Here is a 14,152-nt window from a genome sequence, read left to right on the forward strand (position 1 = left end):
TCTCCTGACCTCATGACTCACCCGCCTCGGCCTCCCCAAGTGCTAGATTACAGACGTGAGTCACTGTGCCCAGTCTATGCTTTCTTAATATGAGGGCTGCGGTCTGATAAATATCTATATTCATTTTTTCATGTGACTTTTAAACCTAACAGAAACGCTTTCTGTTAAAAAAGTAATAGCGCTTTCTCCACCATAATACTACGGATGGCAGTTTCGTGTCAGTTGGTAAAGGAGAGAGAAAGTTTTGAAAATGGGAAGATAGCAATTTCCCAATATGACCAAGTGTTTGCTTGTAGAAAATTATTCCCAAGTCAGTCATTTCTAACATGTGTTTCACTTGTGTTACCACTAAGCTGCATCCATGATCCGATTGTTCTGCCAAATAAATTTACATGAATTCAAGTAATGAGTGATGTCCATTACATGTAATAATACGGTGTAGAGACACAAAAAGGCTAAGGGTTTAAATTATACGTGAGATGATTTATGTCAAGATAACGGATTCCATAGCAAGTGCAATTAAAATTCCAATGAGTCATTTCTGTTAGGTTTAAAAGTTGCATGGCAAAATGTATTTCTTGTTCATTCTCATCATGAGCCTATGAAATTTTTCTCTTCCAAGAGCACCCTCTGGCTAATCTGGTATAGGTGAGATGATTAGGATGGGATATATTCCAGGTTCAACAATTGCTCATCAGGAATTCTATATTCACCACCCGAGGCATAAAATTCCTGCCCCGTTTCCTCTTACTCAAGCTGGGCTCTCGGCTCTAAATGTAGAGACTCACATCCTTCTCCCTGTGAGGCCGTTGGACAGAGTGCTCTAATGAGGCTCACTCACCCGGTGCCAGTGGAGGGAAGATCCCAGCACTTGCATCGAACATTCTTGAACAGTTATCCTGGAAACAGCAGATACCAGACTGCTGCTGAAGTGGCTCAAGACCGCTTTTTATTTGTAGGCTCTCCGCGTGTCAGTGCTTGTGGGGATGGGGCTGTTTCTTTCTCTAGATTGATTGACTGGGAGGGAGCCATGCAGAATGGCGTTCACCTTCCAGAGATGCATCCTAGACACACATTTCTACGTCATCAGGGTCCTTCTGCTTTCTCAGCATGGCATGCACTACACAGTGTTTCCCTGCCCAAGGTTCCAACTTCCACCATCAGATCCTTAATTCACATCGGTATAGGCAAATATGACCTCATCTTTCTTTGTCTTCCTTCGAAGGACAATTGATGTCACATTGCTCACAGAATAAACATACCCCTCCCCCACTGGCTGTTTCCACACCCCTGCACCCACCAGAGGATTTGTATATTTTCCTCTAGGAAGGACCTTCTCTTGTCAGTCTGAGATCAAATCTCAACTACAACCTTGTCTTCACTAATGAGGCCTCCTGTATTCAATTTCTCACAATGAGGCTCTCTGCTCAGCTCCCGGGACTACGGATGCTCTGGGTGCCTGGTAAGAACAAAAGGAGATGAGTGTGGAGCATGGGGTGGAAGGATGAGCTCTGGGACTCCACCGTGTCCCATGTTTATTCTAACCAAGTGTTAGAGGTGTATGGCTTATGTTTCAGGGAAGGGAATTTACAATTCGTGAATAATTAGAAACCTGTGAATAATTAGAAACCATCTGGAAGGAACAATGACCAGTACTCTGAATAACATTTTGAAAAATAAAGGAGTCTCTTGTACCTATTAAATAATGGGCTCATTGTTAAAAGTTTATTTTTTATGATGTAAATCAAAATTATTTTTAAAAAATAAATCAATATTATAGGAACAATTACAAAAGTTGCTCATAATGTTTGGACACAACTTTGTACTTTTCTCTCATTGATTCAGGATCCAATGGGGACATTGTGATGACCCAGACTCCACTGTCCCTGCCCGTCACCCCTGGAGAGCCGGCCTCCATCTCCTGCAGGTCTAGTCAGAGCCTCCTGCATAGTAATGGATACACCTATTTGCATTGGTACCTGCAGAAGCCAGGCCAGTCTCCACAGCTCCTGATCTATTTGGGTTCCAATTGAGCTTCCGGGGTACACGACAGGTTCAGTGGCAGTGGGTCTGGCACTGATTTCACACTGAAAATCACTCAGGGTGGAGCCTGAGGATATTGACTTTTATTACTGCATGCAACATCTACAAATTCCTTCCACAGTGCTACATCCTCAAACAGAAACCTCCCTGCTGGGGTTGCCTAGCTGCGCATATGCACTGCTTCTCTGGGGAACAGCTCAGTTTGGTCTCTCACTCTGCAGAAGAAGAGGCTGTTGGAGAGTTCAGGAGCAGGGTTTGCTGCTGAGGACCCCAGTCCATGAATTCTCAGTTGGGCTGCAGTCTCACATGTTAAGGCCCCATCGGTTGCCACAATCTGGGAATGGCATCAGCAGTAGGAGAATTCGGGTGGCCACAAGCCTTGTAAGCAAGCAGCTATGATGAAGAAAGAGTGAATAAAATCTTATTCTCACTCTCCCTGTCTTGTCCACATTTGAAAAATACATTAGGTTGGGCCAGGCGCGGTGACTCATGCCTATAATCCCAGCACTTTGGGAGGCCGAGGTGGGTGGAGTCCGAGACCAGCCTGGCCAACACGGTGAAACCCTTTCTCTACTAAAAATACAAAAATTAGCCAGGTATGGTGGTGTGTGCCTGTAATCCTAGCTACTCGGGTGGCTGAGGCAGGACAATCGCTTGAATCCAGGAGGCGCAGGTTGCAGTAAGTCAAGATTGCACCACTGCTCACCAGCCTGGTTGACAGAGCAAGATTGTCTCTAAAACAACATCAACAACAACAAATTTGGTTGACAGAGCAACCAGTCCATGGATGCAGATTAGTGCCAACATGAGGGGAACACATGTTGGAAATTATGAGTTTAGGGTGTATTTTATACAAGATAATACTTGGTCATATTGAGATACTGTTTCTGTCCTACTTTCCCAACTTTGTATCTCCTTTACCAATGATACACTAAACTGCCATCGCCAGTGTCATGCTGGAAAAAGCACTCTACACAAACTGTCCTCAGGGAGTATAGCTAAGAATAATTAGTAAAAATGTGTGATTTTTGACTATTAATCGACTTTGTAAATTCACGGCAGATATATGATCCTAATGCCGAAATACCTTAAGTTTTCTCAATTCCCTTCTTTCCAGTGAAAGAAAATTCTTGCAATTCATATTTTTGCAATTCTTGAAAATTCATATTTTTGCCTTATGAATAATGAGGATTCACCTCCCAGGAGCAATGACCAGTGCTCTGGTTAAGATCTTGAAAATAAAGCGTTTCCTACTGGCTGGTAAATAATGGGTTCATTTTAGAAAGTCTACTTTTCACGATATAAATCAAAACTTGAAAAAAATATGTAACTGTAAATCAATATCATAAGGGAAATCATGAAAGTTGCTCATGGTGTGTCTACACAACCTTACACTTCTTTCATATTATTTCAGGGTCCACTGGGGATATTGTGATGACACAAACTCCACTCTCCCTGCTCGTCACCCCTGGAGAGCCAGCCTCTGTCTCCTCCTGCAGGTGTAGTCAGAGCCTTCCATAGAGGGGTGAAAAAACCTACTTGTATTGGTACCTGCAGAAGCCAGGCCAGTCTCCACAGCTCCTGATCTATTTTGTTTCAAACCGGGCCTCTCGAGTCCCAGACAGGTTCCGTGGCAGTGGGTCAGACACTGATTTCACACTGAAAATCAGCCGGGTGGAGACTGAGGATGTTAGGATTCATTACCGCATGCAAAATATAGAGCTTCCTCCCACAATGGCACAGTCCCATAGAGAAACCTGCCTTCTGGGGTGTCCCAGTTGCTCACGTGCACTGCTTGTCTGGGGAACAGGTCAGTAGGGTCTCTGGGTCTGCAGAAGAGGTGGTTCTTGGAGAATTCAGGGCAGAGTTTGCTGCTGAGGACTCTGGCCCAGAGGCTCAGCTGCTCCTCAGTCCCACATGCTAAGGACCCATCAGCTGTCATAGGTGGCCATGTGCTCTGGGAGCAACCAGCTCTGATGAAAGGAGAGTGAATGAAAGCCCATCCTCACCCTCCCTGTCTGGCCCACGTTAGTTGAGTCCATTTATTTGGCAGAACAGTCAGATCATGGATGCAGGTTAGTGGTAACACAAGTGAAATACATGTTAGAAGTGACTGGTTTGGGGATAGTTTTATACATGGTAACACTTGTTCATGTTGGGAAATTGCTATCTTCCCACTTTCCAAACTTTCTCTCTCCTTTACGACTCACATGAAACTGCCCTCTCTAATATTATGGTGGAGAAAGCATTGTACACCAGTTGTCCTCAGGGGAGTGTGGCTAAGAAAAATTAGATAAAATATTTTACTTTTTTCTACTTATAGATTTTTAAAAATCATGTCAAATATAAGATCCTAATACCAAAATAGCTTGACATACCTCAATTACCTTTTGCTGACTGAAAATGGAGTTCTTGCAATTCCAATAGTGGACTTTGAAAATAAACAAAATAATTCAGATGGAAAACATAAAGTTTACATAATGTACTACAGGAAAAACGTAGAATTATATGAGATTTTTATTCTCTTCTCAAATTCTTAGAATTTTAAAAGTATTTTGCTGACATAGTATTTTAGAGAAGAAATATTTAGTACTATGTTGTCATAAGAAAATGATTTAAAAAATAAAAAAATGCATTTTTACATGACACTATTTTTTTCCTGAAAATAAATCTGAATCCTCTCTTTTAGTTGTAAATGCATAGAAAAAATATGCTCCTAATAGATTGCATTGACAACAGTACACTAAATTTATATGCTTTTTTAATTTGAGAGCTAAGGTCGGATAAATATCTCTATATATTTTGCCATGCAACTTTTAAACCTAACAGAAATGCTTTCTGTTAAGAATGCAATAGTGCTTTCTCCACCATAATGCTAGAGAGGGCAGTTTCATGTGAGTGGTAAATGAGAAAGTTTGGAAAGTGGGAAGATAGCAATTTCCCAATATGACCAAGTGTTATCATGTAGAAAACTATCCCCAAACCGGTCGCTTCTAACATGAATTTCACTTGTGTTACCACTAATCTGCATCCATAATCTGATTTTTCTGCCAAATAAATTTATATGAATCCGAGTAATAAGTGACGTCTGTCACATGTGGTAACACGGTGTAGAGACACAAAAGACTGATCGAATCAATAGAACAAGATCCTGATGCAGGCTAAGGGCTTAAATTATACTTAACATCATTTATGTCAAGATAACAGATTCTGTAGTAAGTGCAATTAAAATTCCAATGTGTTATTTCCGTTAGGTTTAAAAGTTGCATGGCAAAATGTATATAGATATTTATTAGATCGTAGCCCTCAAATTAAGAAACATAAGACACTTAATATGTTATTCAAAATTTCTAATTAATTAAATTCTAATTAATTCTAATTCATCATTGAGCCTAAATGTTATAACAGAATGCAGTAAAAGAAAATAAAATGTAGATAACAAGAACAGGAGCTAAGCAATGCCATCGTCACCTTTACCCCTCCTGTGATTGACAGCACCTAGTCACCTTGAGTTTCTGCTTTTCCATAAGACAGAAGATAAAATCAAACCCCATTCAAGGTGGTTAGATATATTTTTAGGAAAAGCAAACAAATATGCAACCTACAAGATGCTGATATCCCAAAGGCCTATACTCTCAAGTCAAAATTGTGAAAAATACATGATTCCAAAAACTGAAAGGGGAGAGATACAAGGAGAATGAGAGCATAATCAAATTTATTACAAAGAAGCTTCATAATATGGTGGACTAAATGTGACAAGGTTTCTGTTTCTGTGCCATAGCAGTGCAGAGGCAGGCAGGTGCCCTTGGTGGTGTCGGTGGCTCTGCTCCATGGGGTCACCCAGGTGGGCAGGAGGCACGACCACCCTCAGAACACAGCCCCTTCCTCCTTCCTCACAGTCACTGCCTGCCCAGCCAACCTCAGCAGCATGAGGTAGAACACAGTGGAGAGAAAGCCGTTTTCTTCTAAAGAAAAGAAAAAAAAAAAAAAAAAAAAAAAAAAAGAAAACAGAAACAAACAAAAAAGAATAAAACATGAAACTTTCCATCAGGGACAAATGTATTTTTGACTCAATCACAGATTTGAGAAATTTCCCAGTGAGTGGATCTGCTGATAAACCCACCTTTGTTGTTTGTTTTAATCTGAAAATGTGTTTACATGATTCTTGAAAATAATTTTGACTATAAACTTATATATGTGGTAGCCTATTTGAAGTTGTCGTTTACTATTTCGTAATTGCTGCTAAAAAGTCATTTGTTTAAAAATCTGTGACTCTAACTGTTCTTGTTTGAAGGAGTATGTCTTCTTAAGACACTCTGTTTTCTTTGAAGCTCATCATTTGTCCCTCCTCTTTTCTGAAAAAATGTATTGCTTAATTTTTTATTTATGATTAATTAATCAATAATTAATTTTCATAATCACAGAATCAGATGTCCTGTAAGTTGCTATGTCAAAGACCTGTCTGAAGATGGCAAACACACTCCACAATAAACAAAAGACAACACCATGGTCTCAGGAACACTGGGAAAGTAGGAGTGCTGGGATCCCATTATCAACAGGGAGCCCTAGAGTTACAGTCAAATCTTCCCCGTGACCACAGCACCTGGGAGGAACCACCCGTGTGCTGAGTTGTGGGAACCTGCCCCGTGCTCTGAGACCAGAAGCACAGCCTTGGCTGTGTCCCACCTGCTATGGACTGAATTGTGTCCTCAGATTCACGTTGAAACCCTAATTTCAATGAGACTGTAGAAATTAGGACCTCTAAAGATGTAATTGAAGTCATAATGGGGAGTCTCTGATTCAGCAGGATTCATGTTTTTATAAGATCCGTAGAGCTCTCCATTTTCCTCTCTCTCTCTCTAACAGCCTTATGTTCTATGGAAAGGCTGTGTGAAGACATGGTGAGAAAGTGGCATCTGCAAACGAGGAATAACGTCTTTACCAGAAAACAAACCCTGCTGGACATCGATCTGTGATATTCCAGGCACCAGAAATGTGGAAATTAAATGCTGTGGTTTACGCCATCCAGTCCAGTGTTTGTGGTGTGGCAGCGCATGCTGACTCATCTACCTTCCCCAATCTCTGAGCAGGAGCAGCCTCAGGAGACCCTTGTGGATGTGGGGACCCAGCTTTGCTCCTCTTCCTCCTGCTTTTCCAACTCTCTCATGAGGAAGGAGAACTCAGGCTTCATCTTCATTTTCTGTGCATTAAACATGAATGTTTCCTTGAAGATGACATTTTTAGCCCATTTTGCTTTCTCATCGGAATGTAATTGAACATGTAAATTAAGGGCATTAATGAAATTGGCAGATTATCCTGTATTGACCAAGTGGGTCCTGGCCCAGGTGAGTCAATAAAAAGTCTTTGTTAAATGTCTGCCTATCTCTATCTTATAAGGATATCACGATTGTCCTTATAAGATAGAGATAGGCAGACATTTTAACAAAGCCTACAGAAGAGAAGTCGAATTGAAGGCAGAGACAGAGATTGAAGTGATGACACAGAATGCTCAGGAAGGAAACAGAATCAGTTGGTTGGATTTGTGCAGTTTGTTGGTAGGTGAGGTGGGCTCTGCAAAAACACTAACAAGAACAGAGGCAAGGCTCACCACTTAATCCCACAGCTGTGTGTATAGTTTTATAGGATTTCCAAACATTTTTTCCAAGAAAAAGTAAAGAACAATAACTCAAACATTAGAGGTTCAGCTTAGAGAGGTCTAGAACAGGGCCTGAAGGCGCAACATACAAACAACCCTGTTTCTTCCAGTGCTGGAGAGATGGATTCTCAGAAGCAGAAGATACGCATTCACGAAGCCTTCTTTCCCTGTGCTGTGTTCCAGAGTATTTATCTGTGAATCTATGCTCCACTGAGTGACAATTTACAGGTGGTGAGATCATACAGACAACTTCAACCACAGGTGCCTTGCAGCCAGGAATCCAGCCACAGGACCTGCAACTTCACCAAGGGATGCTCAGTGAGTGGCTTGGTCTTAATTCTCAACCAAAAAGAAACTCACCCCTTCAATCAAAAAGAACTTTCACGGCACCCCAGGTGGGGAACAGGTTTCTGTGTTTCTCAGCTTCATCCATGGTAGTGTCGGTTTGGACAATTTGGACTAATACAATCTGTAGAACAAAGTCTACAGAACTGGAAACAGTGCTATATAAATGAGCTAAAGACAATCTGCGTGTCCATCCTGCCCCCTATGTTGTTTATTTCAAAACTGTGTTTACTTCTTAATGGCCTCTTTCAAGCTCAAATTTTATGATGCAATTGTTTTAAAAACAGCCCAAAGATGAATATTTTTAGCGTTTTCAGAAAATACTTACTTTTCATGTCCAAAAAATTTCAACCACATCTGCTAGCAATAAGATAAACCCCAGTTATGAAAAGTTTAAACCAGAAACTCCTCTCAGTGCTGCTGTGTGGCATCCCCTAGACACACAACCCCTTGTCCAGTGTCCCATCGTTTTGAGAAGCAACCCTGGAACCTTATTCTCTGCACAGATTCCTGCTGGGAGGGACTTGTCTCTGCAAACCTGTGAAAGTCTCACCCAATAAAATCATGTGTGCGACTGCCTCCCCTCCCCGCCCCGTGGCCATCTCTTTTCCTTGCTCAGCCCACAAGTCTTTCCAATCCCCTACAAATCAGATCACACTGTACACCCCAAACACTGACTCCAGGATCATAAACACAAACAATTTCACTTCTAAGTCTCTCTTCCCAAGCCTTATGAATAATACAGTTGCTCCCAATTCTGTGGACCCCAAACTAACTGCCTCAGAAACAGGAGACACAACCATAATAAACCCCAGCTGCTTAAGTCCTCCCTCATTCAGGTGACCATGGTTCATGTTAGAGACACACACAGGCAGAGGCCTGCTGCACACCTAGATCTGAATGGAGGTAGCTGTGACACCTTCTGATCTGCGTCCACTGTGGAGAGACCATCTTTGACTGCTGTTGTCAAAGCCTGGGCATAATGTGTCAGCAGATAAGAGAGGGAGGTTTCTAATCAGAATTAGAAATATTATTCTTTAAGTCTAGAGGTAATATAGAGTAATTTCAAAGTCCTTTTCTGATTGAAAATATTTTTACAAGATTTCAGAATTTATAACGATGTAAGGCAACAGATTATGAGATTTTTTAAAATCACACTTGTAGACTTCTTAACAATTTATTATTAAGTTTCATAGGAAATAGGAAGGATATCTTAAATTCAAGCATCTGAAAGAATACTTTGCAAAACAACATTTTCAAGAATTGACTTTTAGTAAAAGAAACCATGACAAATTTTTTTTACTGTTAGTCATTTTCCTGCCATTCAAGTTTTTATATTACATAATGGATAGAACTGATTCTTTATTTAACACCCTTTCTGGATAATTATTTAAAGCTTGGAATACAATGCACCATCTTGTTCTATTTTAGTTAGGCTGATTGTGTTTTGTGTTTCCTTTTTCTTTTCCTTCAGCCTCTGATGTTTCTTTTTTCAATATTATGATTAACTAGGAGTCTGACTTTTGAAGACTAAGGAGATTCAAATTGGTTAATAACATAAGAAAAGAAAAAGTCAGGTATGCAAAACTTAGTAAATTTAATGAGAAAAGAGTAAATAAAATTGAAATAGTTTAACTACAGCTTATTGTGAGCCTTTATTCTAATTGAATTTCCTAAGTACAATTTGATCTCCTTAACCCACATTATTGCAATGGAGTTAAATATTTAAAGGTCAATTTTATTTTTATTCAATTAACTTTTCCAATCTTGGAAAAAAGATTATTTTGGTAGATTTGCCAGTAGATATTGAAACCAAGCTTTCCTCTGGAATCTTGCCTAGAATTTCATGTGTTCTTGGACAATCAAATATGAATTTCAGTTAAACTACCCAAGATTACATAGCACTACAAGCTAATCTTTCAGTTGTTCTGGATTTTTTTCCCAGAAATGTGACTGTCCTTGTGATGGTGTTTGGTATCAGCACCATTATTCAGGAGCTGTTCAATTAAATAACAAGCACATCACTAACAAATGAAGAAACATGAGATTCTTTCCCGTTGTAATGATCAGCTGTGGGGCAGACTCACATCCCTGAGCTGTGCGCATCTTTACATGAAACCATGAAAATGTCAGTTACAGGTACAGGTTACCCTGAGACATAAAACTGTAGATGTAGGTCCTTGCTCTTCTCGCATAGACAATTTCCTTCTCAACTGCAGACTCACGGCTGTGACTGCACCACATCCAGGCTGGGGGAGACTCAGATCTCACTCAGAGTTGAGAAGAACCTGGAAGCCCTGATAGGACCTGATCCCACATGACCAGGGAGACTGTGTGAGAAGAGTTTTCCTAAACACCACTCAGAAAAACATCATGCAGTGTCATTTCTTATTTGTTCTGTATCATTAACTGAGGAAATTCTTCCCTATGAGATCCTGCTGGTTAATCTTGTACATGTGAGATGATTATGATGGGATATATCCCAGATTGAACAGTTGGTCACCAGGAATTTTATATTCACTGCCTGAGGCATTAAATTCTTGCCCCATTTCATCTTGCTTACACTGGGCTCTTGTCTCTAAATGTAGAGATGCACATCATTCTCCCTGTAAGGCCCTTGGCCATAGCACTTTTTTGGGGCCTACTTACCAGGTGTCAGGGAAGAGGAGATTCTAACACTTTCATTGAATCATTTTCACCAGTTACCCTGGAAACAGTGGATACCAGGCAACACTTGAACTGACTCAGGAACACTTTTCATTTGCAGGCCCTCTGCCCATCAGTGCTTGAGGGAACCGGGCTGTTTTCTTCTCTAGATTGACTGGAGGGAGCCATACAGGATGGCATTCACCTCCCAGAGATGCATCCTGGAAACACATTTCCACATTGCCAGGGTCCTTGTGCTTTCTCAGCGTGGCATGTACTGCACAATGTGTCCCTGACCAAAGCCCCAACTTTCACAGTCAGAGCCTTCTTCCCTTGACCACAGGCAAACTTGACTTGAACTGTTTGTTTTGCTCCAACGAACATTTTATGTCACATTGTTCACTGAAGAGACATCCCCCCTACACCACTGACCCTTTTCACATTGCTGCACCCACCAGGTGATTTGCATGTTGTCCCCTAGGGAAGACCTTTCCTTGTGAGTCTGAGTTAAAAGCTCAGCACTAACCTTGCCTTGACTGATCAGGACTCCTCAGGTCACCTTCTCACAATGAGGCTCCCTGCTCAGCTCCTGGGACTGCTAATGCTCTGGCTTCCTGGTAAGGACAGCGTTAAAATGAAGTGGGAAAATGGGAGGGAAGATGAGTTCTGGGGCTCCACATCTTCATATATTTATTTCAACAATGTGTTAGAGGCACATGGTCTATGCTCCGGGAAAGAGAATTCATATGTTGTGTCAGGAATAAGCATGAATCACCTCCCAGGAACAATGACCAGTACTCTGGTTAAGATCTTGAAAATAAAGAGTTCCCTGCTGGCTAGTAAACAATGGGTTCATTTTAGAAAGTTTACTTTTTATGATATAAATCCAAACTTGAAAATATATGTAACTGTAAATCAATATCTTAAGGGAAATCATGAACGTTGGTCAAAATGTGTCTATATACTCTTGTGCTTCTCTGTTATTATTTCAGGATCCAGTGGGGACATTGTGATGACCCAGACTCCACTCTCCCTGCCCGTCACCCCTGGAGAGCCGGCCTCCATCTCCTGCAGGTCTAGTCAGAGCCTCTTTGATAGTGATTATGGATACACCTATTTGGATTGGTACCTGCAGAAGCCGGGCCAGTCTCCACAGCTCTTGATCTATGAGGTTTCCAACCGGGCCTCTGGAGTCCCAGACAGGTTCAGTGGCAGTGGGTCAGACACTGATTTCACACTGAAAATCAGCAGGGTGGAGGCTGAGGATGTTGGGGTGTATTACTGCATGCAAGCTCTAGAGCTTCCTCCCACAGTGGTACAGCCCGGAACAGAAACCTCCCTGCTGGTGTGTCTCAGCTGCTCACATGTGCTGCTTGTCTGGGGAGCAGTTCAGCAGGGTCTCTGAATCTGCAGAAGAAGAGGCTGTTGGATAATTCAGGGCAGAGTTTGCTGCTGAGGACTCTGCCTGGGACGACAGGTGCATGCCACTAAGCATGGCTAATTTTTCTTTTTTTTTTTTGTAGAGTCGGTGCTTCACCATGTTGCCCAGCCTGTTCTCAGACTCATGGGCTCAAGCCACCCACCTGGCTTGGCTTCCCCACGTGCTGGGAGTCCAGTGTTAGCCATTGTGCCAGGTCAGTGCCTGTTTATGTTCCTGTCTCCTGCCACAGCCTTGACTCTCATAAGCGACTGGAGAATGAGGAGATTCTAGGGCCCTGTGAGTAAAAAATTGGGAGGAATGGGCAAGGAGAATGGAAGTTCATCTGAATCCTCCTTCCTTGCCTGCATTTGTTTAAATTTATTGAGCAAAATAGCCAGACAATTGATTGTCTCTGGCAAAACATGTTGAATACATCTTAGGGTTTAACAGTTTTGGATACATTTTAAAGAAAATATTTGGTTATATGTAACACTGGCATTTCCCACTTTCTAATTCCTGCTTCTTCTATTTACCATTCTTCTCCACTCCATGAGACAGTAGAGACAGGATTCTCCACTAGTTCTCCTCAGGGGGAATTGGCTGAGGACAATCAGTAACATCATGGTTGTGAACGTTAAATAGATTTTGTAATTTCATAGCAGACACAAGTTCCCAATACTAAAATTCTTTGATTACAATTACCTCTTGCTGATAGAAAAAGGGAGTTAATAACATTTCAAAAGTTGGTTTTAAAAATAAAATGCCTATACTGGAAGATCCAGTATACTAAAGGTGTCGTATTTTCCATGGATCACTGAGAAAATACAGGATTATGTAAACTGTTTTATTTTCCAAATCTCAGAAATTGAGATTGGGCAGACTGCAGGAATGGGAACATCAAAAGAACACAGGAGAGTTCAGCTACTGTTCAATTAAACTGCCCTTGATTATGGTGGATGGGATGTGGATGGTGGTGGATATGGTAGTTGATGATGTGGATCCAAAAAGAGGCCAAATATGTTACTTGTGAAGAACTACAGAGTTGAAGGCACCGCTGCCTGGCTTCCTGGGTGAAGCCTGTGCCACTGGGAGTCTCACAGGAAAGTAATGTAGTGATAGGGCTTTACTTCTATAATCACCAAAGGTTTAGTGAAGTCCTTGTACAAGGAGACCTGAGGTCATATCACTCAGTCCCAGTCAAATCACAGCAGCCAAGCAGAGCTTCTGAAACTTATTCTATCCTTAGAGGAGGTTTAGCAGAGACCACTGTTTGGGTCTGGGAGATGTCAGAAGCACTGACATGCTGAGCAGAAGGCCCAGCAGGATGTAATCCAGCAAGTTTTGATAACTGACAATTTTTATATTAAGTTACCATAAAAATCAATAAAAGATTTTGAAATAAGTAAATGTATTATTTTTACACAATGCTGTCATTACCTAAAGATAAATCTGATTTCCATATTCTAACAGTAATGGTATAGAAAAATGTATGATTTGCATATAGTCACTTAAAATAATGCTCCAAAAATATTTATGAATTAACATGAGCATGTCAGTTACCTGTCATGAGGTGATATGATTAAAGTAATGTTTGTATCAAAAGGACAAAATATCTTTTTTTCTGGTTAAGAAATGAATCACATCAGAAATTATTGTCTATTCTAAGATGATGGATCCCACTGTGAATGAATTTAAAATTGTATTTCCAAGCAGAAATGTCAAAAAAAAAGGAAATCATGGAATACAGCAAGGAATTTGTCACCCATGAAAGAATGACAAGTCTTTACTTTTCCATTCATGAGTGAGAACACACATCCAACCCAACATCTATTGATTTCACTCCCACAGTCACAGTGTGGAGACTAAAGGTAGTGCAATTAAAATTATATTCCTAACCAAAAAAAAGTTCAAAAACAAAGAAAGGATGCTTTATAGAAAATGTTTTGCAAAACAAAGAATGACATGTCTGTAGAAGGTATTCACAAGCAGGGACTCACATCTAACCAAAATTCAAGGGATTTCACCATCACAAACACTACTTT

At 40.9% G+C, this 14,152-nt stretch overlaps 1 pseudogene and 1 gene segment (V, D, J or C); both read left to right on the forward strand.

Annotated features, from left to right (window-relative positions):
• The first annotated feature begins 1,413 nt into the window (after positions 1–1,413).
• On the forward strand, positions 1,414–2,374 carry LOC111524975 (annotated as a pseudogene).
• Positions 2,375–11,191: 8,817 nt separating this feature from the next.
• Positions 11,192–12,095, forward strand: LOC111524955. The segment is given in 2 exon segments: positions 11,192–11,307; positions 11,683–12,095. Coding segments are annotated over 2 exon segments (462 nt in total).
• Positions 12,096–14,152: the final 2,057 nt, after the last annotated feature.

The sequence above is a fragment of the Piliocolobus tephrosceles genome, chromosome 15, assembly GCF_002776525.5.
Source record: "Piliocolobus tephrosceles isolate RC106 chromosome 15, ASM277652v3, whole genome shotgun sequence".
Classification (NCBI taxonomy): Eukaryota; Metazoa; Chordata; class Mammalia; order Primates; family Cercopithecidae; genus Piliocolobus; species Piliocolobus tephrosceles.